At 39.1% G+C, this 27,881-nt stretch overlaps 1 protein-coding gene across 1 annotated transcript in view; it reads right to left on the bottom strand.

Annotated features, from left to right (window-relative positions):
- FHOD3 (formin homology 2 domain containing 3) overlaps positions 1-27,881 on the bottom strand; it is a 266,864-nt gene that overhangs the window by 55,365 nt on the left and 183,618 nt on the right. The window contains exons 16-18 of the mRNA XM_042475381.1: positions 19,350-19,564; positions 10,938-11,255; positions 4,246-5,138 (exon numbers count right to left, since the gene is read on the bottom strand). Of these exons, the coding sequence (XP_042331315.1) occupies positions 4,246-5,138; positions 10,938-11,255; positions 19,350-19,564 (1,426 nt within the window). The remainder of the gene's footprint in view (positions 1-4,245; positions 5,139-10,937; positions 11,256-19,349; positions 19,565-27,881) is intronic.

Consider the following 27,881-nt stretch of genomic DNA (forward strand, 5'->3'; position numbering starts at 1 on the left):
TTACATAGAGTTGCCAACAGTGGAGGGATTTCTAAGTATTTTCAGCCAAATTCAGATTAAGACGGTTAGAGCCATGAAGCAGTTCCCAAAGCAGGGTCCCCTTAGCACATATATGTAAGGGAATCTTGGGTTGGTAGAGCAGAAATGATATAAAGGAAGGAAGAAATTATAAATAAAAATGCAATAAATAAACAATACATAAATATCATGTAAAGTACAACAAACAGCAGCACAAAAATCCTCATTATCAGTCTGACCCCCATGCATTATGACTCAACTACTACAGTAACATAAAAATAGCTGTTTAGAACAAAACCATCAATGCACTGCAACCCATTCTAGTAAGAGACATTGCAACTTATCTGCAAAGCTGAGGGGCAGAGGAAGGAAGGGGAATGTCCTCAAGACTAGAAAAGCATTCTTTGGAACAGTAACAACTTCTGAGAGAATTTAAAATCCAGTCCTTTGAATGTTAACCATGAGCTTCACAAAGGCCCGAAACAGACAGGCAGATGGGGGTGGCTTCCGGCCATGGGTCACTTATATTACACATGCCCCAGAGCACCCAGAAACCATCCCAAGGTGGCCCAAATCCAGCCCCAAAAGGAACGGATCTTTTTTGCTCCTATTTGGGACCATGGGAGGAGACACCCTTGGGGCTGCGGCATGTGTTTGTTGCGGCCCTGGGGTGATTGGGCTCAGAGCAGTTTCTAGCTGCTCCTTTCTGCCCATCTGTTCTGCCCCCAAATCAACTAGTTGCATGTTTACTCAGAATAGTCATGATATTACAAGGGTGAATTCATGGGACACATATGAAGCTGTTTTACTGATGCTCTGACATGACCAGGAATAGAATAGACACTTGCTGATTTCACAATGAAAACAACATGAAATTGTACCCAGGAATATATATACATTTGGGAGCATTGCCATGAAAGATTATAGCTCTACATCAAGATGCCTTATTTACTGTCATGACCAGCACAGTCTAGTGCCTGCCTACTCAGAAGCAAGTCTACTGAGTTCAACAAAGCTCATTCCCAAGTAAGTGTGCATAGTATGCCCAGGAACACCACAATGAATACCAATGCTATGATTTGTCTCTTGATATACAATGCATTAGGAAGGGCTGTAATTTAATTTCAAAGCATATACAAAGCAAACTACTCTTAACATTATGAGTTTAACATTTAAAGCTTCCCATATTTAAATTTTGGCTCATGTTAGTCACAAGATATTTAAGAAATTTAAGCTGAAGAAAATGTGAACATTTTATATAATTGTTCAAAAGCTAGAAAACACAGAGTACGAACTTACTTTCTTATTTCAGGTTGATAGATTGTTTTCATATTCATTTATCAGAATGGAAAGTTCAGTCATAACTACTTGCAAAATATGTAAACCACAGAAGAAATAGATGTTTTAAAAATAGTTGTTTTGTTCATCCAGCCCAACAGATAAACTATCTCACCTCGAAAACAAGCCACCATAGTGGGTGGTAGCCATAACCACCACAGATCAGACAATATCTATCTATCTATCTATCTATCTATCTATCTATCTATCTGCTGGAAGAGGCCTGGCTAAACCATTATGAAATGTTGACCCCAACCAGTGAGATATCTGGAATCTTTACAAGCATTCCAGTTTGTCAGAAGTTTAAAAACTCTTAACACATCACACTACAGCTAAAAAATGGAGCTGCTGGTCTTACAAAGGGTGCACAGAATTAAAGAGTAAGCACTATTATGTTGGTTATTAGCACTTAATTTTTGTGAGTGGAATATGCGAGAGAGAATGTGAATACAGTGTCTGACCACATGAATGAGGGATTATGAATGGAATGCATAATTTTAAAAAATATTAAAAAAATTGATTTTTCAAATTTAAATTGGGTTTCTTAAATACTTTTTGAGGAAAAATCCCTCTAAAGATAGTTTTATGTTTAAGATGCATTATAATCAAAGATTATTCATAATGAAATTGGAATTAGTTTTTAATTACTGTATATACTCATGTATAAATCTAGACAGTTAGGTCAAAAAATTGACCAAAAAAACATGAGTCCACTTAGCCACGGGTCAATGTAAGTACTGTATCTTAACTCTTATTTAAAAGAAGGAACCAGCCTCTGGTGAAAGGCAAGAGTACAATCTATTGTGGAAGCACCAACTCTTCTACTCTTTCATCTATCCAGTTTTAAGAGTAAGCATAAAGAGTTATGTCTGCTGGAATTTTGTAAGTTCTTTGACATTGTTTTGCTTTGCTTCATCCTCTAGAATCCTTTGCTATATGTCCCTACGTTTTACCCTTGACTTATCCATGAGTCATAGCAAAGTCCATAATTTTGTCCCCAAAACTTGCCCTTGACTTATACTTGAGATCGACATATAGTCGAGTATATATGGTAAATAGCATGGGAATGTATATTTATGCAGTGGTTCAATATTTTGGCAGATGAATCCCATTAATCCATTAAAAGTGTCACAATGTCACGCTCTTTCAGAGGTTTCTGTAAGATTATTGGGCAATTTTACTATCTTGAGGATATTACAACAGATGCTTGGTTTTACACTTCTCAAATATGTCAGTTTGTGTCTGCATAGATCCCATTGTTCTTTTGCAAAGCTAACCAGTCTCTTACCTCTTAAGTGCTAAGTTTGAAAACATTAATGGAACAGATTGTTGGGAGACTGGGAGTGGAATAGATCTGTAGAGGAAACTATGGGCAGAAACAGACTGGCAGTAAGCATCGGCTTGGGGGTGGCGTAGAGGTGTGTCATTTAGATGATGCATGACACAGGAGTGCAGAAGAGCCACTGCCGTGGCAGAAAGGATGGCTATTTTCCACCTCAAAAAGGAACTACAGTTTGCTGCTTCTTTTTGGGCTGGCAAAATGCTAGATCGGATACATGGTGCGCGGTTGCTATGGCCCTGATCTGGTGCTCAAAGGTGTGGTGTCAAGCCACCTCTTTAGGGCCATCTGTACTGGTCTTCAGTGTGAGAGGGATGGGCAAGCGGTAAAAATGAAAGTGAAACCTTTTCAGCAAAATACATGTCTTTGCATTATTGTTTCAGTTAAATTAAGCTATTTAAATTGTTATCATTAAGATTATTATTTTTCTCCTTTCAATAAAGTACAGCAGAACAGTTGTTCAAATATGAATGACTGACGTATTAAACTGGAGATAGTTAACTACACAATAATTTCCCATCTATCTATCTATCTATCTATCTATCTATCTATCTATCTATCTATCTATCTATCTAATCTATGTGTTTCTAATAGTATAACCAAATCAGTATTTTTTTGTGATATAACTGTAAAACTAATCTAAAAAGTTGTTATTCTAAAAATTAAACCTTCATCTCGTTATAATATTAAGATTATACTAGCAAGAATGAGGCTTCAGTAACTCTGAATTGTATAAAATATGCATTTAAATCGTGATTTAAATAAAATTGTTTTAAATCAAATCCACCCTGATGGAACTGTGTAGAAAAATGGTGCAAGGAGGAAAATAGAACAAGCAAAGAAGGGCCATTTGGTAGCTGTTTTTTAGAACAGAGTCTCAACTTTTACAGACATATTTGTTTAACAGAATTATGGTAATGTGAAAGTAAAGTTAGGAATCATTCAGGGGTAAATGTGCTGGCCATAAAGAAAAATAAAAATAATTTAAAAAAGGATTTCACTTATATATGCCATCTACGTGAAACAATATTAAAATATAGTAAATTGGTATACATGTAACTGCATGCTCAGTAAGCTCCTTTCTCATGAGAGAGACAGCCTGAAATAAAGTATTTGCAATAAGTTGTTCACAGGATAAGGCCTCAAAAATAAAACCCAGATTTTTTTTTTCTGTACAAGAGCCATTTTCTAAATTTAGTAATCACATACAGTATTCAGAAGACTGGAATGCATGTTGCAAAACACCTTATAGGAGAGAAAACTGAGACTCCCTTCCTACTTAAATCGGGTAGAAAAAGACTGTAGACTATATAGACAGTTATTGCACCAAATACTACATTTGATTATTCATACATATTTTGGAAGATTTCTTAATATCCACTAGAGTTTGCAGATTTTTACTATAAATTCTGCAATAGCATTCTTGAAACTATTTTGATGCAACAGCTGACTTATCTGACGTAAACACATCACATACAATCAAAGTGCTGGCTAATCTGGTTTACGACACACACAGTACGATCAACATCAATACATTTTTAAAAAAGTACCTTTGTGACAGGAAGTTCCTTGGATTTAGACTCAAAGAGGTGCTCTAGTTTGGAAGTATCCACCTTAATAGGCTCCAGTTTCGACCACAGGAATCCTTTGCAAAATTTGTTATTCTTACATTGCCACTCAAATGGCCTCACCTCATTCCAAAACAGGCGGATGGTTTTCTTCTTTTTTACAAAGGCAGGTTGTCCTCTAGGAAGTGGGGGTGACCCTAAACCCTGAATAGTGCCAAAAATAGGAGGGGGAGCCAATAAATTACTGGAGGGTGGGGGTGGAGGGGGGCATCCATAAAACAAGGGAGGAGGTGGAGGCGGCAAACCTAAAAAGGATGGTGGTGGTGGAGGAGGAGCAGCTAAGGAGTCACTAGGATGTATTTCCATATCTAATACATCAACGTCATCCTCATCCCTTAAGTCTGTAAAATCCATGTCTTTGATTTTAAGTTCCCTTGGATTGGCCATGAGTTGATCCCAAATATAATCAGATTCCTTTTTAGCCTGGTTTGGTGTTTTTTCATTGGCCTTTTCAATAAAGCCACTTTCAGGAAAGTTTGTGGTCTTGCCCACCTCGCTGTTGTTGAATCTTTCTGCAAAGGCTTTCACACTGCCTTGATTGTCCAAATTCCCAAGTTCCATTTTTTTGACACTTTCATCTTTGGCCTGCTTTGTGGCCTGTAAGACTGAGATCCTGCTGGCCAGGCTACTGAGAGTGTCTTCGTTTGCCTCTGTCACGTCCTTTTCCTCCGTCTTCTCCTCCAGCTCTTTATCTGTTTCATCCTTGGGCTTCTTGTTATGGGCATACAACATGTCCAGCATGAACCGCTTGTTGTTGAGAATGTTGCTGCACTGATCATTCACACCAACATCTTGAATGGTCTGTAACCATGGATCTGAAACCATACACATCAGACATTGAACAGAAATGGGTCAGGATATTGAGGATCCATACATGAATGCTAACATGGCAAATGGGAATGAGGGAAAATGAGAAACAAACTAATAATATATTTCAGATCCTCCATATCAACATGTTTCTTCCATTGGGATCTGGAAACCCCCAACTGGCTGGATGTAGTTTATAGGCAGCCACCCCCTTTCCCCTGGTCTAGATGTAACCAACTACATCTTTGGTGTATGCAAAAGAATTTCTGAGTGTTTTATTCTTGGACTCTTGGAAGCCGCCAAGGAGGCTGGTTGAGGGAAACTCTTTTACAGTTGGCCCTCCTTATGGGTTTTTTATACACAGATTCAAGCATCCACGGCTTGAAAATATTAAAAAAAGTATAAATCCCAAGTATCAAACCTTGATTTTCCCATTTTATATAAGGGACACCATTTTGCTATGCCGTTGTATTTAATGGGACTTGATCATCCACGGATTTTGTTATTAATGGGGGTTCTTGGAACCAAACCCCAGCGTATAACAAGGGTTCACTGTACTTAGGGCTAACACAGACAAGCAGCTTTAGCTGGCTTCAAGCCGGCTTGGGGGCATGGCGTTTATATGCAACACACCCCCAAGTCACCCGGATGTTGTGCTGGCAATTACATGCCAGGCGGCTTCCAGACCCCACTTACCCAAGAGCTGGTAAAAAAACAGCTCTAGAGGCAAAGGGTCCAATTTTTTCCACCCCAAATAGGAGGTTTTTTTCCACTCCTATTTGGAGTTGAAGCTGGCTTTATTAGGGCAGTGTGTTTGTTTTCTATGGCCCCAATCCAGCCTTAAATGGGGTGGCTATAACTGGGCTCATCTCTTTTGGCCATTAGATTATAACAAGAATTAAAATGACAACAGAACAGGCATTTTTGTTCACCAGCTTTCAGAAAGGCCATAATGAATATCAGGAAACCAATTAGGTGCATAACAATTGCCACAGTAAAATATTATGATACAAAATAAAAGCAACGAAACAATTCAGAATGCAATAAATACCAAACCAGCTGGGGGAAAAACAAACAAACTTCAGATATTTTCCTTGCAGGAAGGTGGGACTGCTCAGTCTACAGCCCATGGGCCATATATGACCCTAAGTGCAATCTATGCAACTTCTCCCACGCTCCCCTCTACCCATGCCATGCCTCCTTGCCAATCTGCAACATGGCTTCCAAGCAAATACTTCTGTGAAAGCAGTGATGGTGACCAGGTTCACTGAGATGGATGGAGATTAAAGTTCATCCGTTGCACAAGGATCCAAAAGCAGCCAGTATCTAGCCTTTGCCTTACTGGAGCAGAAGCAGTAATACCAGTCAGGATTGGTTGTGTGCATGGAGAAGGGACGTTTTGATAAATAACAAAAGCTTCCTCTCAACTCTGCCCCTCACCACCTAAAACAAGTGTGCTGATGCCCACTAGTGTTGCTGGGAGATTCCTCTTCCCTACCTGCTAGTACCGCCAAAGTACCTCCAATTTTTTTTTATTCAAATAGTGTTAATTATGTTGTGCTATTAACTGTAATGTTTTAACATTAAATTTAAATTTAATTTTTTAAAAAAAAACTTTTGTAATTAATGTTTTAGTTGTATCTTTTAAAAATTATTGTAAGCTGCCTTGAATCCCATTTTGTGAGAAAGGCAGGATATAAATCCAATAAATAAATAAATAGTTGCAAAAGGGTGACTTAACCTCCCTCAGTGACTTTGCGATATCTTGCCTCTCCTCTAGCCAGCATTCTTGCGCAAGATTCACTGGGAAGATACCAATTCTAACACATTCATTTAATTAGGATTGCCAAGGCAGGGCTATTCCAGGCCTTGAAATATTGGAGCCAAAAGCTGAGACCTAGGAGCAAAACCTTGGAGATTATCACATGTGGAGGCTTCTGTCCTGCTCCTGTGATTAATTCGAATTTAAACTGTCCAAATAGCACGATGGAGGTTCACAGCCCCACACTTTTCTCCTGTCCTTCTCCTGTCAGTAAATAGCAATTGCCAGCCTCCCTGTGTGATAGTTTCCTTACCACTTCACTTGTCCTGTCAGTAAAGCATCATGGAGCCTCCATTCTTCCGTTATTGCCAAATGGCAGCTCCATGACGCTTTACGGATGGGACAAGTGTGCTGGTTGTGACATACTTAGGGGAGAAGGAGAGGAGAAAAGCATAGGGGTGTGAACCCTGATCACACGATTTGGATGCTTTAAATTCTAATTAATCATGTGAGGAAGATGGAAGCCTCACCGTGTGATAAAGTGCCTTGTGTCATCATAGGATGTAGGCCTTGTTGATGCTCCAAGGGGCAACTTATGGTTTTTCATTATGCATCAACACCTGTTGCACAGATGATACCATTCAATAAACACCATGGCTAACAAACGAGGAAAATATATATGCACATGGACTGAAATCTGGATCCCTAGCAAATCTGGAACCCTACTACATATGAGTGTGTATGAACACATATGTCCTAGGGCCCTTGCTGAGAATAGATGTGACACTGAAGGATGAAAAGGCTGTGCACTGCTCTTCCAATAAGCTTTATAAGAAAAAAGTGTTCAAAAGCATACAATAAAAACATGTTTTAACAATTATTCATGAGTATTTATGGTGTACAAAATATACTAAAATTTACTTAATAAATACAGTCCAAAGCTGGACTCAAATATTTTGTTTGGGAAGTAACTCTGCAGGGTTTTTCATATGTGCTTTAAATATTTTCTCTGTAAACACCAATGCTTTGCAAAAGCCAGTGGCATCTGGCTGCGTTAACACTTTAACTTGAGACTTCAAGCCCACAAGCTACCACAGAGCTTTTAATAATGTTCCCTCCTAGTTCCTCAACAACAAAACTAGAGTCCTCTTCCCTAATCAGAGGTGAGGCTCAGGTGGAAAAAGCACCAGAGTTCACATCCTTCCAAATAGTTGCTCAGTGCCACAAAACAGACACTATTCAACAATGCATGTTGTTGAATAGTTCGGTGGCAGATACCATTATAAATAACGGCCTGAAAAACAAGACCCCTTTATGCCCATAGTTCCTGTTCTAGCAAGGAATGCAGATGGGAAAACTATTTCTGTTCATGCACCAACCTGGGGCAGTTCTCTATTAAACCATCTCATATATTGGCCCCTCTCATATATTTAGTCTCTCATAAAGTAATTGAAAAATATGAAATCTTGACAAAAATTAGATTACATAAAATCCCTTTTATGTATTAAACAAACACCAACATTATTCTCCTCCTCCTCCAGGAAACATTATCACATTCCAGGACTTTAGGAGACCAAATTAGGAATCTGGACTCCAAAATATAACTTCCATTCTCAAGTTTCATTCTCAAATTCACTTGTTAGTAGCAACTAGAGTAAACCCATTAAACTTATCTAAGCGATAACTTATCAAATTCCAAATGATTCCATAGTTTTACTCTAGTAGGGACTAACAATAGGATGTTGGTCATTATTTCTTGAGAATGAAATATTTTCTTACCTACATCTGCACATGTGATACAGTAAAACAATTACTATTAAATTCTATGCTAAATTAACTTGTATGCTTCACCAAGAAAAAAATGAAACCTGCCCTTAATTCCCACAGCTACACAATAGTGAAAATGCAGATCTTTATGGTTTTGGATTGAATCTGCTAGGCGTTTTAATCTAAGAGATAGTGAATATCCAGGAATGAAAATAATGTATAAGAACATTCAAACAAATAATCAAACAGTTGAGTTATGGAGACAGAGAGTAGTATTTTGCCATTAAGTAAGAGTTTGTATGTAAAACTGAACCATAATTTAGAATTGTGAGCATGAAAAGGAAAACGCATTGCATGAAGTGTCAAGCTTGAGTACTCTCATTTCTTTCTCCCTTGTTATTAGCCAGAGGATTTTTTGTTTGTTTGTTTCCATCTAAGTAGATTAAACAGGCTTATTTTTATGTCCAAACTGCAGCTTGTAATTAAAAAATAAACACAATTTGCTAGATTGACTAACTTTCAACCCTGAATTGTTTTTATGATTTGTTTAACAAAATAGAATACAGTGAGCATGCAGTATTTGTGGGCTAGCCATCTATGGACTCAAGCTTCCCACAGATTATCTTGCCCCATTATTGTCAATGGGGGTATATGCGTGGTCACACCAAAGAGGCTGCACTCATGTTGCTGCCCATTGACTATAACGGGGCTTGATCATGTATGTTTCTTCTCATCCATGGGGGGGGGGGGGTCAAAACTGAACTCCCACAAATGAGAAGGGTGTATATTTTAGACCCCAATGCCTTGTTTATACATAATGACAGGATAGGAATTGGTTAAAGTGAAACTGAAACCTGATTTATTCTCCTCATGGTCACAAAGGAAAAGGAAAGAAGGGAGCATGTAAATCTGTCGCTTTGTGCTGATCCATTCCTGTTTGCCCACATGATCCTAAATTATGGTTTATTGCTCCATGGAAACATACTCCAAAACATGGAATTGTATACACACTATTTCGGTGGAGCAGGGATATTGCCTGCAGGAAGGGAATCAGGAGGTGGAAAATTGATCCCTACCACACTTGTCCAGCCCTGAAATATATCATGTTGAACCCCAGTACCATATACAAGAGCTATACAGTCTCTTTGCCTTCCATTCAGGAGCATTATGCAATAAAGCGATGTGTCTGTGACTTTAAGCAGTGAATAATGCAGTATCATGATAGCATTTGTGAATACATCAAATAATAATTGAGAAAATCTAAATAATCTGAAATCTGCACAATGTGTGTGTGTGTGCATTTCACCCCAAATATGGAGGTTTCAATGGGACAGGAATAAGGTTTGCTTTTTCATAGATTCTATTTTCAGCCTGTATTTGTATTTAAAAAGAGATGTAAAATTGTGATGATTAATTAACAATTAATTGTTAATTGTCCCTAACAATTAAGAGACATTTTAAAAAGGAAAAAGGGTGCGTGTGGGAAGAGAAGGAATGTAACAGCTTAAATAAACTACTAAAAAGTACTGTCATCTCTCCATTTTTGTGGGGGATCCCTTCTGGACCCCCCCTCCATGAAAATGGAAATTCACAAATATTCAAGCCCTATTGGCTTGAATGGCTGTGTGCTCCTGTGTGTGCTCCCCCACATTTGTCGGTCTGCGAAGGACCGAGACCATGGACTTGAAGTCCATGAAAATGTAGGGATGACTGTACATTCCTTCCCCCTTCTTTCCTTTTCTTGCTAGGATAGACCAAAATCACTAACTCCGAAAAGTGGAACCCTTAAAGAAAATTATCCTAATAAGAATAACATCTTTAGTGTGGTATAGTGATTACAATGCTGGACTACGAGTTGGGAATGCCAACTAAGCTTTTGAAGCTCATTGGTTGGCCTTGGGTCAGTTGACCTTGCTCTTGCAACCTGACCTACCTCCCAGGGTTGTAGTGAGGATAACACATAGAGGAAGTGAGCCATTTACACTGCTTTGACATCATCTGAAGAAAGTGCAAATACAGTATAACTAACTGATTAAACAGCAAACATATAAATAAATAAATAGATTCCTGATTCTACTGTAAGTCTGCACAGAAATCCTCCAATTATTTTTTTCCAATTAATTTCCCTGAAAATTTTATTAAAGGAGCTCATAATGGAGGATGCATCAGTGACAAAACAGTCTCTTAACTTGTGTTCTTACAACAAATGATAAATGAAGCTGCTGTTTTATAATTACAAAAAAGCAAACTGATATGGGGAAAAAAAGCTTCACTTTACCAGTTTTATTGTTACTGGTTATTTTTTCCTCCCTTTCCTCCCTCTCTAAAGTGCTGCTTGCCGAGGATATGCTTGATGCAGAGCAGTTGTCTTTTTCGTTCACATCTTCATTCTGCCTCTCTTTTTCACTGAGCAGTGCACCTTCTTCTGTCTCTTGCTCTGGTCCTTGCTCCACTTCACTCTCTGGCTCCACCTCTGCAATCTTTACTTCTTGGGGAGTTTCTGTTCCCTGCTCAAATTCTGCCTCATCTTTCTGCTCTCTTTTTTTTTCTGCCTCTGGCTCAGGTTCTGGTTCACATTCAGGTTCACTGGCACTCACTAGTGAAAAGAATAATGGAGAAAGATTCACTTAACAATGCTTTGTGCTTTGTGCAGACAAATGAGTTTCAAGGCAGCCTTCATTTATCCAGGTGAGCAAAGGGATAAATAGGTTTCAGCAGTTGTCTGCGATTAAAAATGTAGGATGGATGTGAGACTAACATATGTAAGCTTAGAAAAAAAATGCAATGAGTAGTTCTGGGCTGTGGGGATGGAGGGGAACCATTAACTGTGCATCCCAATGACCTGAAAGCGGACACTTTAACATATCTTCTCTTCACTGAGTCTGCAGGTACAATCTTGCAGCTGCAGAGACACACAAGGGCTAATTTACTATGCCACATCTTTTGATATTTGCCACTTTGCCTGACTTTTGTTCCAACATGCCTGAGGAAGAGTTCTGGAGAACTCAAAAATTCATGCCACTTCAGTGCCACTTTTGCAACACAAAAGTTCAGTGTTATTTTTTTTAAAAAAAATATATATATATATATTAAAAAAACTACCCATTGCTGATTTTTGTTTTTTACTTATGGACGAGATGGCAAGTTTGATTTTTTAAAAATCAAGATCCCGTAAGTCCCACCTGGAAAAAAAGGTGGCATACACATAAATGAACAAGAAAACACAGCATAGAAGGTGGCACTATTCATGAAATCTGCCATTCCTCACTTGAACCAAAACTGTGATGCTTACATTGATATATTGGATTTCAATATAGGCATAAAATATCTGATCAGCATATTAGAAGCCGACAGGTTAAAAGTGACTCTAAAAAAGTAACATTCAATTAGAAAGCGTAGACAGTAAGAAAAAAAATAACAAGGTAACCTTTGTCTAGTATTTGCTCTGCTGATGAAAAGGATTTTTAAAAAATTGTAACTGTTTTTCAGTTGAGATTGTGGTGCTTACACATAAAAGACACATGCTGTTTTTGGCATAGCAAATGGCATAGCTCAGAAAGGACAGCTTCATGCACTTAGCTGATAGAACATCTGTTTTCGCATGCCAGTTTATTTCAAAATTGCCATATAAAATACCCACATGGTATATGGCACAGATTAAGCTTTCAAATGTGTGGAATTGGCATAAATTTGCCTCTTAATTTCTGGCATCTGGTGGATATTGTGGGATGAGACAATGGATGTCATCCTCCTCACTTTGCCGAATTCAGTAGTTCATCTTCTTCATTATTTTCTGAAGATTTACTCATGCAGTAATTTTATTTTGTGCCATGAAGAAACTGGAAGGCTTCAATAGATATCCAAACAAAGGAACCGACAGCTCTCCGGAAACAGAAGTGATCATGCAAAAATGATGGAAAGGAAAATTAGCATATTAATGAAGTCCTGAAACCTTCTTTTTCTCTACAGAGGGATGTTGCCGCCGCCGGACCATGCGGTGTCCATCCGGAGTAAAAAGAACCCAGAAAAAACGGGTTCTTTTTGTGCCGCCGGGCGGACGTCACAAGTGCGCCAATGGTGCACTCGTGATGTAAGTAACGCACAGTGACATGTGGATGCTACATGTCGCTTCATCAAAATGGCGGCACCCGTATGTATGGGACACCACCATTACTATGCCGCCGTGCTGTGCTAAAGTTAGGGACTGTGTGCTTGGTGCGCAGTCCCTAACCCTAAAATCAGTGCTAGCATGGCACAGTTTGCTCGTCTGTTCCAAGCCTAAGATACTTTTCCAGCCTTATTCTTGAATCCTGGCAGTTCAGCTTTTGTGATGTATGAGGTGTAACAATGGACACTGCAGTGATTTTTCTGATGAAAAATTGTAAGAGAAAATGAGAAGGGAAAATCTAAACAAGTATTACTGCAAAGAGGAAGATGGGAAATTAACTGGAGAAATACAGAACATAAACCTTGTGGTTCCACAGTATTACTTTAAGATGCTAGTAGACATTTGCAGCGCACAAGCCATTTGGAAGCTCACCTGCACTGAAATGGACTGAATATGCACCAGGACAGGTTCCAGGCAGGTTTCAGTTGGACTCCAAGATGTCAGAAAGGCTTGTTTTCATAAGCAAATCTCAACCGATGGATGCCCAAAGTCTACCATGAACTTTAAGGGTTTAAAGTGCATATGTGCCATGCCACTAAGGGATGCAACTGCCATGCCACCAAGGGATGCACACATCCCCAGTCACCAAATTGACAAAATGTAGTAGTCTGGAAGCAGATAAACCTTTTTTAAAAAGGCATTTTCATTTTAAAAAACAGCACGGTGGAAAACCAAATAGCCTGGGAGAGTCTCAACACATATCTTGTTTTGACACAAAAGTCTCTTGTTTAAAGGGTATTTTGTCACCAGATCACTACATTTCACTGGCAGCAAACCTAAAGCAAACCTTTTGGGTCAGACCTGGGTAATGTTGTGATAACAGCAGCTTTGACCCAGAAATGGCTAGAAAAACAGCTAGGGATATACAGCCTACCTTATGTTTTTAATTTGTCACTCTTAAAAAATACCTAATGTAAAAACTGTATCACCAAAGAGAGAGAGGGAGAGAGAGGGAGAAACATTAGGGAAGACTGCTATGTTGTAGGAATTAAAGGTTCAGCACCAGTTTGATACACGGCTGAAGCATCTGGAATGAACTACTGTATTGGCATAGCACATGACATTTTTTCCAGAAACTAAATAAACAAGTTCATATAAAATATGCCTATTTTTTAGTTAGTGGTCACTCAAACTGCACTGAACCTTCATGTTCAGAGGTGATATACTTGTAATAGCAGCAGTTCTAGTTTAGGCAAATTCAAATTATGAACGCCTCCAGTAAATGCTCACTCCATTTCACATTGATTCTTACTGAACCATATCAGAGTCAGGATTAGGTCCAAGTTCATGATTGCTGGTTTTTTGTTTTGTTTTTTAAATGGTTGGGAAGAATGTGGGAGGTAGGCAGGAGTGTTTCTGTCAGTTCCCTGCATTTGTCTTCTTTTTAAAAATTATATAATAATAATTGTGTGTGTATTCACAGGAAGCTAAGAAAATGGGTATGTCTGTGTATGTGCGAGTGGAACACTTGGGCTAGTCTAGAGCTGAGCTAAACCTTCCACAGTCCTAGTATTCGGTTCAAATTTGAGGTGTTGATGGGGATGCCAGGGTAAAATTGCCTCTCTGTTTTCTGCAGTGGGCAACTCATTGCCTTTTTTGCTAGTGGTGACTCAGAGATCTGTGTAGTTCTAACTAGCAAGCAGCCACTATTTTGTTTTATGCAGAGTTCTAAGGAATTCAAAGGCAGAAGTAGCAACTGTGAGAAACATACTTTCTGGGAATAACAACATGGCAGTGATCAGTGATACTCCTCATTTTACAGTCCATGTCTGCATAACATCACAAAACTGGGACAGAGGGACAGCTTTTGGACCAGGTATGCCAACAATGACAAAAAAGCAATAACTTTCATGGCTTGTTTGTAAGCTTGCATGGGAAATAGATAACTGGGCTTCATCAGACTGGGACAAATCCATTCAGCTGGTTCCCATGAAAAGAGCTGACATTTTCCACAGTTCCTCGTGCCCTTTTTACACATAGTTTCCATCTGGTTTAAACTGCTTGGAACCATCCCTGTTCTGGATCAAACTTTTCAAGGCATGTGTGTCTGTGCCTTCATGATGCTTGCTGACTTATGGTGACCCCATGAATTTCATAGGGTTTTCTTAAGAAAGGAATATTTACAGGCATTTTTTGCCTGTTCCTTTGTCTGAAATATAGGGCCTCAACAGATAGGCACTAAATGCCAGCATCGGGGCAGAGTGGGGGCATGGCATCCGCATGACGCATGACATATGCCCCAGCACCATCATCACGCCATGTGCCCAACTGCATGGCAGGTAGCATCACGGTGCTCCTTTGACACTACATCCAGATGATGCATGCCAAAAGGAATGCCAGAAAGAGCAGCCATGGTGGCAAAGGTGCATTTTCCCAGGCATGAAAAGAAGTGACTTTCTGCAGCTCCTTTTTGGCCAGGGAAAGGCTGGATGGGGGTGCAGCATGTAGTTGCCATGGCCACGAGGTACAGAAGAAAGGGGCAGGATGATGTTCCAAAGAGGTGGTCTGTTTCGCCCCATATCCTACAGCACCTGGTCTTTGCTAGCAATCTCCCATCCAAGTACTAAAAAGGACTGACCCTGCTGAGCTACCAAGATCAGATAGAATCAGGTGCCTCTAGGGTACTTAGGCCCACTTTTCAAGATAATGAACTTTAAATTTAACCTTAATTTTGCTGAAAAATCTTCACAAATTATCATAGTAAGAGGAAGCTGTATTCCACAAATCTAGACATAACTATTTTAATCTATTTTTAATTGAGACTGGTCAATTAGAATTTCTAGAAACTTCTAGTCCATATTGCCTATTTCCACATTTCTTTACCAAGGACTTTATCAGGTGAACAATTCTGAATATACTAATATATACTATACTATTGTAAGTCTTCAACTTACCACAATTTCACATAAAAATCCTATGCATGTCTACTCAGAAATGATTCCCAATGATGGGGCTTACTTGTGAATAGTCTTATCCTCCTCCTGGTCCTCATCGCAATATTTATTTATTTATACAGTGCAGCACCATCATAGTACATAGTGCTTTAAAGAACAACAACAACATGTGTGTGTGTGTATGTATGTATGTGTGTGTGTGTGTGTGTATATATATATATATATATATGTATATGTATATATATATCATATCATATCATATCATATATGGTAATGTGCTGTTGATGAAGCACTTGCAACTTCAGTTTTGTGGTTTGTTCCTTTCCATAAATACATGACAGGATAGCTTCTGTTATAATGTAAAGCCAAGTAAGGGGAGGATTGAATCTCCTTGTACATGACAAACATAAATTAGCAGCTACAGTAACAGAACAAGCAGCTTAACCTTATTTTCTAATATAAGCTAGTTTATTTCTTCTCATGCATCATCACCAAGCCATTCTATAATTTCTAAAGAGATTGACAATTCCACAATGCTTATGGAATAAACTTAGCTATCCTTTAAGAAAGGATGACAATCTCACCACACCTGTGATTCAGGTAGTCCTCAAACTGCCATTATGATTTAAAAAAAAATCTGACCCAAGTCTTGAAAATATAGACCATTCATAGGTGATGGAAAGTAACACTATGATTTTATACCAGGGAGTACAATATTTATGTGCACTAGGAGATCTTGAGCAAATGCTCTTGGTATCTGACAATAAATTGTATTTGTGCTTAAAATTCCATAGTTTGAAGAAAAAAAGATTCATAGTTTCTAGATCTTTGAAAGTTTTACAAAACAACAAAATAAATACAGCTGCACTTCAGCAGCATCCAACAGTCAAATGTGGCTAGCTGTCTTTTTTTAATCCAAAAGTTTTACATTCATTCTAGTGAGGATGTGGTTCATATGTGAACTAAATATTTTTGGACACAACAAAGCCCAACTGATTCCAGTTCTTAACTTTTCCATCCTTTTGGTGCTGATGAATTTGACTGCCCAACATCAATATTTTCAGTTTTCCTTTTGCCAAAGTGAACTCAAAATTTTGGACAGCAGGACTCCTTATCAACAAGGTCATCATCCTTGGTTTGTTTTGTTTTCTCTTACTATCAAAACTGACTGAAATCAGTTTTAGCACATGATCCTTGCTCCTACTGTAGCAGTTGAGTAACAGAAAAGCATGGATGTAGATATGAGAGACGGTTAGAGGCCTTGTCAGGCAAAATGTTCACCCTCATGAATTGTCTAAGCATAAGTATAAGTGGACTCTACTTGCAGGTTCCACAACATTACGAGTTTGCTAATTATTGCCAGGTGTTCCTTTGACAAGAACCAAAAAAACACCTGCTGTCTGCTGAAAGCAACTCTGTCTCAGGCACTGAGAATAAGCCTGTGTACCTGTTACAGATCTATTCCCCATACATACCAAAGTGTTCCATTTTATAATGTAATGTTTGGAATAATTCCTACAGACATATGGTAAAAGAATTATCATAAAAGAGATAGTTGCTCTGCATGCAGAGATCTGAAAAATCCTAATGGTAGGGAAAAAATGAGTTTTTAATGCCTGACATTGGGTTTGAATAACTGCCATTCTGAATATTTCTGAATAAAAGTGATTTTGCAGATACCACAGTCTCTGCAGGGAATCTAATACTCAGAAAAAATAGTACTGCTAAGAAGAAACCATGCAAACTAAAATTAAGTTTGACACCAGCACACCCAAAGTCAGTTTATAATATTCATTCTTCCTTCATATGGAAGTTCTTTTTTAACAGCATGCTTCAAGCAATAACAGCCAACAAAGCCAAGGAACTCAAGTCACAGAGGCAGCATCAAGTCAAAGCACATGATAATGAAACCTGTTCTTGAGCATGCACTAACTCCAGAAATATTCATGGATCAGAATTCATAAAAATAGTTTGATGAACATTTCTTTCTTAAGGAAGATGTTAACAGCTTCAAATACAGAAATTACCGATTTATGCTGCTTAATTCTTTGCATCAGCAGATTTCCAAAGCAACACTGTAAGATACTAATGGACACAATCCAGCCAAAGAAAGCACTTTTTAGTGCCTCAGAACTCAAAAGGAAATGTTTAAGCATGTGCTTAACTTGGCTTTGAAATCACTGTGAGTCCTTATAGTGTAGGAGTTAGTGATGGAGTAGGACTTGAAAGAACCAGGTCCTAGTTCCTTGGTCCCATCGCTCCTTATCAGCCTGACCAACCTCATAGGATTGATGTAGGATAAAATATGAAAAGGAAGAGCCATGAATGCTTTGAACTCATTAGAGTAAAATTAGGATAGAAATAAATTAATGGTGATACCTTGGGCTGCTACATGAGGATTTTTATTCCTTCCCCAGGTAATTGTACTTAGTCTACTACAAACCACTTCTAACTTCCTCATATTTAAAAGATTGTGTGCATATGTCATAATGCATATTTCCATTCTTTCCCCCCACAGAGCTGAGAAGACTGATCTGAAAGACCAATCTTGGCATCTGACAGCTTCGCTTGTTCCAAAGTTTTTGTTGTGGTTGTGGCGGTAGTACGCCTTCTAGTCTTTTCTGACTTAGCACAACCCTAAGGTGAACCTATCATTGGAGTTTCTTAGCAAGATTTTTTCAGAGGGGGCTTGCCTTTGCCTTCTTCTGAGGCTGAGAGAGTGTGATTGGTCTCAAGAGACATAGTCCAATGATCAGTAGCCTGGTCTCCAGAGTCATAGTCCAAGCCACTACACCATGCTGGCTCTCTTTTTTTCAGACTCCTGGGTTTTTCACCTTCTTGCCTCCCTCCTCCAACAGCGAAGCAGCTCCCCATGTAAGAAACCAATTTTAAAATTTCCTAGAGTTTCAATAAAAGCTTTTTGATCAGCATGCATGGTTCTTGATGGGTGGGATGGCAATAAGCCTACAGAGGATTTCCAAAGTGCACACAAGGGTTGCTAAATCATCTTCTATATGAAGGATTAGCATAGGTGCTGCTAGTGTAGTGCAAAATCTAGCCAAAATGAATAAATATCCCACTGATTTCAATGGAGGCAATTTAAGCACATGCTTAAGCTTCAGTATGAAACTAATGGAACTATAAAATATTTTATTTTAGTAAAGCACATTAATCTAGTGCTTTACGTTTTTCAGCACATATATACAAAAATGGTAATGTGGTAAGAAGTGTGCTGGATCAGACCAAAAGGCTGTTGAGCTTAGCATTCTGACAGTGAATTCCTACAAGAAACTCACAAGCAAAACACAAACAAAATATCACTCTCAAGTTCATGTTTCTCAGCAACAGGTACTCAAGAGATATACTGTTGGACTTAGATCCACTAGTAACATTGCCTTCCCTGATAGCAGCTATATGATGCCAACTGTTTGTCATTTTTTCTTTCAACAACTACCTGAAATCAGAAGAAAATCTAATTCTTTATAATGTACACAATTGCACAATGCATTCATAAAATATATGAGAGACTTGTCAACAGCATCCTGGTGCCTTTAGCAATGCATTTGCTTAAACTGTGAGAAACTATTAGCAGCTGCTCATTTTCCATTCAGAGTTCACTGGCACTTACCTCCTGGGGTCTGTGGTGTTTTGAACACTGTCACAGGAGTCTTTAGTTCCTCCTGAGAATCTGTCGAGGCTGGACTTGCACACTGGGGACTGAGTGCAGTTGTGGATGAAGGAGAGCCCAAATTCAAAGACAAGTCACTTCTGCCCCTACATAAACTCCGGCTTCTTAGCTCCTTCTCATATTCTTCAGCTGCCAATTTCTCCAAGTATTTGTATCTGAAAGTTAAATTCCAAAGGGATACCGTAAAGAAGAGAAAGCTGTAGCTGATGCTTGTTTATGGATGAAACACCCGCAGGGAAATAGCTGACTTCTTGGCACATGAAGTACACGGCAAAACTGACTGCCAGGTTATTCTTCTGAGATAAAGGGGTGTGAGAGATAATACCAAACCAAAAATAAATATAAACATAAATAAATAAATAACCCAAAGTTATTTATTTGGTTGTTCCAAACCAAACGTTTGTTATCACTGAGCAGTGTTAGTATTAATGTTAAGCAGTCTTCAGATACTGAACTTTAAAGAAAACAATTTTCTTCCTCTTAGAAACATTATAACCTCTTCTTTTCTTCCTCTTTTCCTCACAAAAATTCCTCCAAGGCCCACAGTGAATGGAAGGCTAGAGCTCTTATTGAAGAGAAAAGGACAAAGGCTTTGTGCCTCACAGGAAAACAGATCTTGCAGTAAATAATAGCACTTCTAAATGCTTGGACTAGGAACTGTCTGAGTCTCTGAACCTGCTTCTATTTGCTCTATGAGAAGTGGAATGGAATTCACTTTGTTCTCTCCAGTGTCTACAATGGAAACTTTTTTTTTTATTCTAAAAGATTTCTCAGCCGGACTCAAGACATCCAATAGCTGGGATATGACGTCATGTATAGTTTATTCATCAAAGTCAGTTGAAAAGAACAAAGATACATCTGTTTTGCATTTTAGGCAGGCAAGACTCACTAACTGTTTATTAAGACCAGCTACCAATCATATTCTCCATACAGTTCTTCATATGTTCAGACCAAAATAACTTTGAAATATGTTCCTCTTCCAGATGTTTGCTAATTTTGTCTACCATTATTTACTCATGGGATACGTTTATGGATACAGATGTTCTTACTCTGAGGTGAAAGGCTCAAAAAGGTGAATCAAAAGGTGTTTTTTTTTTTTTGGTGCATCCCTGACAATATCCTATTGCTCTAAATATTTCATAAACAATAGGGCAAAATTTTATTCCTCTGCAAAATGGCAACCTCTCCCAGAAATGTATAATTGAGGCATACATTTCACCCAAACTGGAGGCATAATTCATGCTGGTTTGTAACAGTTCATCTTTAAAAGTAGGGAACAATTAAGAATTAGTTGGCTCAGAGTAACAATGTCCAAGGTTTTGTGTCTATGTTTAGAAGACAGATAGCAAGTACTGAAAATGGCACCTGCAGAGAAGGAACAGGAATCCTCTTTTGGGAGTGGGTAATTCTGCTGTATCAGGAGCGCTTGATGGTCAGACTAAATCCACAGGTGAATACACATTCCCTATAATTAACCTTCTAAATTAAATCAGACTTCCAAATTAAATCTGTGTTTACCTTCCAAAGACCAATCACAAAACGAAGTATTGTAAATGGAAGAACGGGCATGAGGAAAAACATATGATATGATAAATAGACATGTTTCACCATTTAGGGAATACGTCTGAGAGAAAAAAAGATAATTATTGTCTTGTTTGACTCTGAAAGTTGGAATCACTGAATGCAGAGAAATAAGTAGTATGAATGCAGAGATGTAGTAGAATGCATGCCCTTAGCAGAGTTGATTGGAAGACAAGAACCATGAATCATGCAGACACACAACATGCAGCTATGGGCCTACACAAACCTTTAATGATAAAAGCATTTACTTATGCAGTGTTTAGGAATTTTAACAGTTCTAACTATCATGCTCAATAAGGCCAAACCTGTCCGCTACCCATGGAAAACAACAATGTTTACTCTTTTCTTTCGTATTATTTACAGCAAACACACATGTACCCATGTAGTGTTCATGTTCATTGCCGACATGGAAGTATCTTTGATCAGAAGTATGCTGCAGGCAATTTTATGTGGCGTACCACCTGAAAAGGGTGGATTGGGGCTGCCCCAGAGCTGGTTGCTCCAGAGCTGCAGCAACCACATACTGTGGCCCCAATGAGCCACAGAGTCAGCCCAAATAGGAGCAGAAAAGACCTTAAGTGGTCCAGCCACAACCCCAGGGTGGCTTCTGGGCATTTCAGTGATGTGCGACATGTAAATATCATGCCCCCAGAGCATCCTGCATCCATCTCTGTGTGATTGGCTGGGCGGCTTCCAGGTGGCTTCCAGGCATCTTGGGAGCATGCAGTGTGTAAACACCACACTTCCAAGCCGCCTGGAAGGTGGCTTAACTTGCTAGTCTGTTCCGGCCCTAAGTTACAAAGATGGACAAACCAATTCCCAATAGCTTCTATAGAGTCATGAATGTGTCACAGTTAGATAGGAAATGGAAGATGGTGTTTTTTTAGATTATTGACATATAATACAGTGATGCACAATTTGTGGCCCCTGAGTTCCATATATCCCCCAGGTTTTTTTTTACATCAACACGTAAGTGCTTTTCTTTACCACCTTGTTGCTACCCTATTGGCTCATCAGGTTATTGTGCCTTTAACAGTGGCAGAACATGCAGATATTCAAACATTTCTAGGAATGAAGAGTCCACTAAGTTTGGGATTTTACTTGAAGCATCAAAATCAACACATTCACCAAATAAATCAGAAAAAAATAGCCATGCAAATATTATTTCAGAGCAGAAAAAGTTGTCAGAGCCAGATGTATGTATGCTTAAGGCACATACTAACTTCAGTAACTTGATTCATTTAACAATCATCAAGCTCAGAAAAGCATTTATATTAACCCAATTTAATGTCCTTCCTACTGTCCTTTTGAAGGAAAGGCACTATAAGTTTTCCTACCAGGAGGATAAATGCTCTTTTGGAATCGTTTTATTATACTGTGCCTTTCATCATGATATTCACCATGCATTTATTACTCCTTGATTAGGATGCTTGGATTATAGATAGTGTCCAGATTTTGCACAGCTGCTACTATTGGCATAAGCATCTTATTTACGTACTGTGATTGATATTTTAATATTGAAATACTGTTGCCACATGCTATATATTTTCATATAATAAATGGTATATTTTAAACGCTACTTTTCCACTATAATAAACTGCTCATTACTTTATAAAGTTTGAGATTATAGTGCTAATGTTGGAGGAGTATTTATTTGCTTAAAGGGATCTTGTAGCACCATTGAGACGAACTGAAAGAGAGAAGATGGTAGCATGAAAAGACCTATATAAGCAGATTGTGTGTGAGAATGTCCATAGAAATGCAAAAACTTGTGGGTGTGGAGATAAGGTGACAAATTCAGTTTCTGGTACCCACATTACATCCCAATATGGTTATCTACTCATCTTGGCTTTAGGCAACATCCTCCCTCTTGCCTTGTACCAATGACCATTGTTAAAACTGAAAGTTGTCACCTAATCTCCACACTCACAAAGCTTTGCATGTCCATAGACATTCTCACATGCAACCTGCTTTTATAGGTCTATCCCTGGACTTTCCACTCCACCACATGCATCTGAGGAAGTAGACTAAAGTCTACAAACACTCATGCTACCAATTTCTCTCTTAGTTAGTCTCAAAGGTGCTGCAAGATCCCTTTGCATACTGATTTTCCAGACTAACAACGGCTATGCCATTGAATTCATTTGCTCAAAAACACTTTAAAACTGATAGGTGTTAGGATTTATTATGATACAGTGGTGCCTCGGGTTACGAAATTAATTCGTTCCGTGGCCGCTTTCGTAACCCGAAAAGCCTTCGTAAGCCGAAAACCCATAGGCGCTAATGGGGAAAAGCCGCGATTTTGTGTGAAATAGCGCCGAAAAGCACCAAAAATTTTTTCGTAACCCGAAAAAACATTCGTAACCCGGAACAATTATTTCCTATGGGATTTTTTCGTATCCCGGAAATTTCGTAACCTGGGTATTTCGTATCCCGAGGAACCACTGTACTTTGTGTGGGTGAGCAGATCCCTTGTGGGTGACTAGCTTTTCTGGGTGGGGCTGCACTCCTTCTGAAGGATCAAGATTGTATATTGGTGTGTACTTGGATTTACTGTCCATGGTGGACCATGTGACTTCAGCGGTTTGAAGTCCCAGATGTGGCTGATACACCCATTGCAGCCGTTCTTGGACAAGGATAGTTGTGCTACAGTAGTCCAGGCACTGATAGCTCCAAGACTGGGCTACTGTGCTGTGCTCTATGTGGGGCTGGTCCAGAAACATCAGCTGGTGGAGTGCTAGGCTTCTTAGTGTGGCAACTTACTGGGAGTTATATAACACGTCTTCTAAAAGCACTGAACTGGCTGCCTGGTTGCTAATGGGTCAAGTTTAAAGTTTGTTATTAATTCATAAAGCCCCATACAACATGAGACATCGCTGCCTTAAAGATCACCTTCTCCTTTATAAGCACATTCACTCTTTAAGGTCACCTAGAGAGCCCCTTTGGTAGTGTCACATGCTCCTGATGGGCACATGGCAGTCATTTAGAGCATGGCATTTAATTCATATTATGTGGAATGCTTTGACATGCTCCAATCAGTCTTATTTTATTGACATGTTAAAAACATATTTCTTTCACAAACTTTCTTTGTTAATTTGTATACTTTATATTGTGAATATTTTATGTTTTATTGATGTACAAAGCTCTGAAAATGTTGGTTATAAGTTGTATATTAATGTTTGCAACCAACAAATTTAATGATAATACTAAAAATTGTTAATTACAAAGAAAAGTAGACACAGTAACAAAAAATATTCCGGTAAATCTTTCCTCCTAAAAAGATGGTATCTGTTCAGAATTCTTCATGCCCCAAACTCTGGATTGTTTTGCCTACTGAGCATGTTCAATTCTCACTGGACTTTTTTTAGCTGACTGCCCCCTGGTGTTGTTTAAAAGTCTACAATTCTAGGGAGTAAGAATGTAGAATCCTCAAATGCTTAATGCAGACGATTGTTCTGTGGATTCTTCTCTGACCAGGGCTGCAAGACAACTGTTCTAACTTTCACAGACACAACAGAATACTTGGGCTGGACTATCTATACATAGTTCAAGACATATTCATAAACCTGCCTGTATCAAGGAGTAGATCTGCAAACAACAAAACATTATGAAGTCGAAGGCTTTCATGGCCAGCATCCATAGTTTTTTGTGGGTTTTTCGGGCTATGTGGCCATGTCCTATAAGAATTTATTCCTGATGTTTTGCCAGCATCTGTGTCTGGCATCTGAACGTCAGGAATAAACTCTTATAGAATGTGGCCACATTGCCCGAAAAACCCACAAAAAACAACAAAACATTACTTTTTAAAATTCACACCCCCTTCCAAATGTCTGGTCATATTTAGTGCACAGAATCCATCAAAATCCACCAAGCAGTGACAAAAGGATTGCACAGAGCAGCCAAAGTGGAATGCACCTTTAAACTACGTATAAATCTTGCTCCTTACAGAGAAGTATCAGATTTTCACTGATTGCAATTAAACAGGACTGGCCCTATCAACAATGGCCCAAAAGACATTGCAGAAATAATCCAGTTTGAGACCGCTCTAACTGCCCTGGATCAGTGCTAGGGAATCCTGGGAATTATAGTTCATTGTGGCACCAGAGCCCTCTGACAGAGAAGGCTAAATGTCTCACAAAACTACAGTTCCCAGAATTCCCTAACATTGAGTCAGGGCAGTTAAAGAGGTCTCAAAGTGGCCTATTTCTGCAGTGTGTTTTGGAAGCTATCCAGGGTGCTGAATCATAACCTCAAAACAGTATTTTTAATGGCTCTTTGAATGGCTCTTTTAAAGACCAGGCAAAAGCATGGAGCAAAACTTGCTGCATCACAGACACAGAATGCATTAACCACTGCATAGCAGGTTCACTGAACTAAGGCAGGCTGTTTACATAGGCCAAGGTGTTTTACTTCATGTTTGATGTTCTACTTAGCACTTTGGACACTAAAGACAAAGGAATTAACTTTCTTTGGCAGTGAATTTACAGAGAGAGATAGGTTTGTTTATGTTTGTATGACTAAATGGAGGGAAAAAATGAAGGAGGATACTATGTACAAATTTATTTCTACGATAGATCCCTAATTTGGTACTGGGACATGAATAGTACTGAGACATTTTAGATAAGCTTTGTTCATTTTACTGTAAAAGAGATTATTATATTACATTAAATATTATATGCATTATTTTGTGCATTATGTTATATAATGATATTATTAAATACTGATATATAATATAAACATTTCCATGTATTTTATTATATACCACAAATTTACCTGACGTATCACGGGCTGATGTTTGCTTATGATTTGAATGGAACAAAAACCTGACATGTAGCATCTGCAAGCCTTGACGTTCCTGCACATCATGTTCCATGCAAAATGAACCAAAATACCAAGTTTTTAAAAACAAAATTTGCAACTTGCATGAAAACGCTCAGGCTGTCAACCTAAATTTATATATCAAGTTTGGTCAAAACTGGTTAATAAGTGTGTGTTCTGATGGCTCAGGTTCAAAGTTTACAATGACTTTCTTCTTTGTTCCACTAAATAACTCACCAAATCTAGTGTCTCTGTGATAAAGTGTGCAGATTTATGTAGCATAATAGATAGCTATACCAGAAACCCACTGGGTGACCTTGGGCAAGTCACACTTTCTCAGCTTCAGGGGAAAGCAATAGCAAATTACCTCTGGAATGTTGCCAAGAAAACTCTATGATAGGCGCGTTCCAGATGCACAAAAAGTACGTACTTTCCAGATGCCCTAACCCTAGTACATACCTAGTACGTACAAAATGGCGGTGTCCATTCTACATGGGTGCCGCCATTGGGACGTCATGATTACGCCACCTCCAAACGGAGCGGGTGGAAGTGATGTCCTGTTGCCACGCGAGGGCGCCTGGGGAGCCCTTTCCACAGTGCTCCGAAATGGAGCTCCTTCCAGGTTTGTGTCACTGGTGCAGCCTTTACATGGCTGCGCCAGCGACACAAATGAGAAAGGGGCCAAGTGGCCCCTTTCTCTTCATCCCTGCCGCTGTCGGGAAAGGACACCCCTTTCCAGGCTGCAGGGAAGTGGCCTTTTGCCGCTTCCCTGCGGCCTGGAAAGCAGCGGATTGGGGGCCTCAGAGGCTGCCACTGTGGCAGCTGAGGCCCTGATCTGGCAGGGAAAGGGGTGGGAACAGGCCACCCCAAAAGGGTGGTCTGTAAACCGCCATAGGTTCTCCTTAGAGTCACCATAAACTGGAAATGGATTGAAGGCACACAGTAACTGTAACAATAAAAATATTTGGAATTTGATTTGAGATTTGATTTGACATTGAGATTCCGAGCCCAAATACCCAGAAGTTACCAGATCCTGTCTGATTTTGGAAGCTATGGAGGGTCAGTTCTAGTTAGTAATAATAATAATAATTAATTTTATTTGTATACCGTTTTTCCATAGATCGAAGTGGTTTACAGACTATTAAAACTATTACCGACCATCTCATAAAAAATAGATAAAATCCAGTAATACAATTATACAGAACACAATCATTCACAGGGTAAGGCAGAGAATCGATGGCATCAAGAACACTCAACTTCATTGCTTTGGGGGGGGGGGGGGGCGAGGACAAAAAAAGGAGGTTTTACGCCTTTTTATAAATGTTTCTAGGGGGGGGGGGGGTCATAAGACGGAACTCCTCAGGAAGACTATTCCAGATCTGTGGGGCCGCCACTGAAAAGGCCATCTGGGATGTGGAAACATATTTGGAAGATGGAGTTTCCTACAGATTCTTCCCGGATGTTCTGAGTGTGCGGGGCGGATTGTATGGGGAGATGCGGTCCCTCAAGTAACTTGGGCCCAAGCCATGTAGGGCTTTATAGGTAATAACCAACACCTTGTATTGTGCTCGGAAGCAAATGGGCAGCCAGTGAAGATTTTTCAGAATAGGTGTTATATGGTCACTTGGATGGGAGACCACCAAAGAATCCCAGGTGTAGTAGGAAGGAGGAAAGAGGAAGGAACGGAAAACCATCTATCTCTGAATATACCTTGCTTATGAAAATCCTATGAAATTCATGGGGTCACCATACATTGATGTTTATCACACTATGCTCTTAAAGAGGTACTATTCCAGTGTGACTCCTCTAGCTGCCTCCTGTTGCATGCTGGGATTGGCAGTTTTAAGGAGGGGTATTTAGAATTCTCAGGCAGAGAAGTTCAGCTCCTTAAAACTGCCAATCCCAGCATGCAACAGGAGGCCGCTAGAGGAGTCACACTGGAATAGTACCTCTTTAAGAGCATAGTGTGATAAACATCATTGACTGGAGACTTGGTGGCACATACACAGAGATTCTAGAATAGTTGAACAAACATCTGGACATGGTTTGATTTTCCATTTTTGATATTTTTTG

The sequence above is a fragment of the Sceloporus undulatus genome, chromosome 6 (genome assembly GCF_019175285.1).
Source record: "Sceloporus undulatus isolate JIND9_A2432 ecotype Alabama chromosome 6, SceUnd_v1.1, whole genome shotgun sequence".
NCBI lineage: Eukaryota > Metazoa > Chordata > Lepidosauria > Squamata > Phrynosomatidae > Sceloporus > Sceloporus undulatus.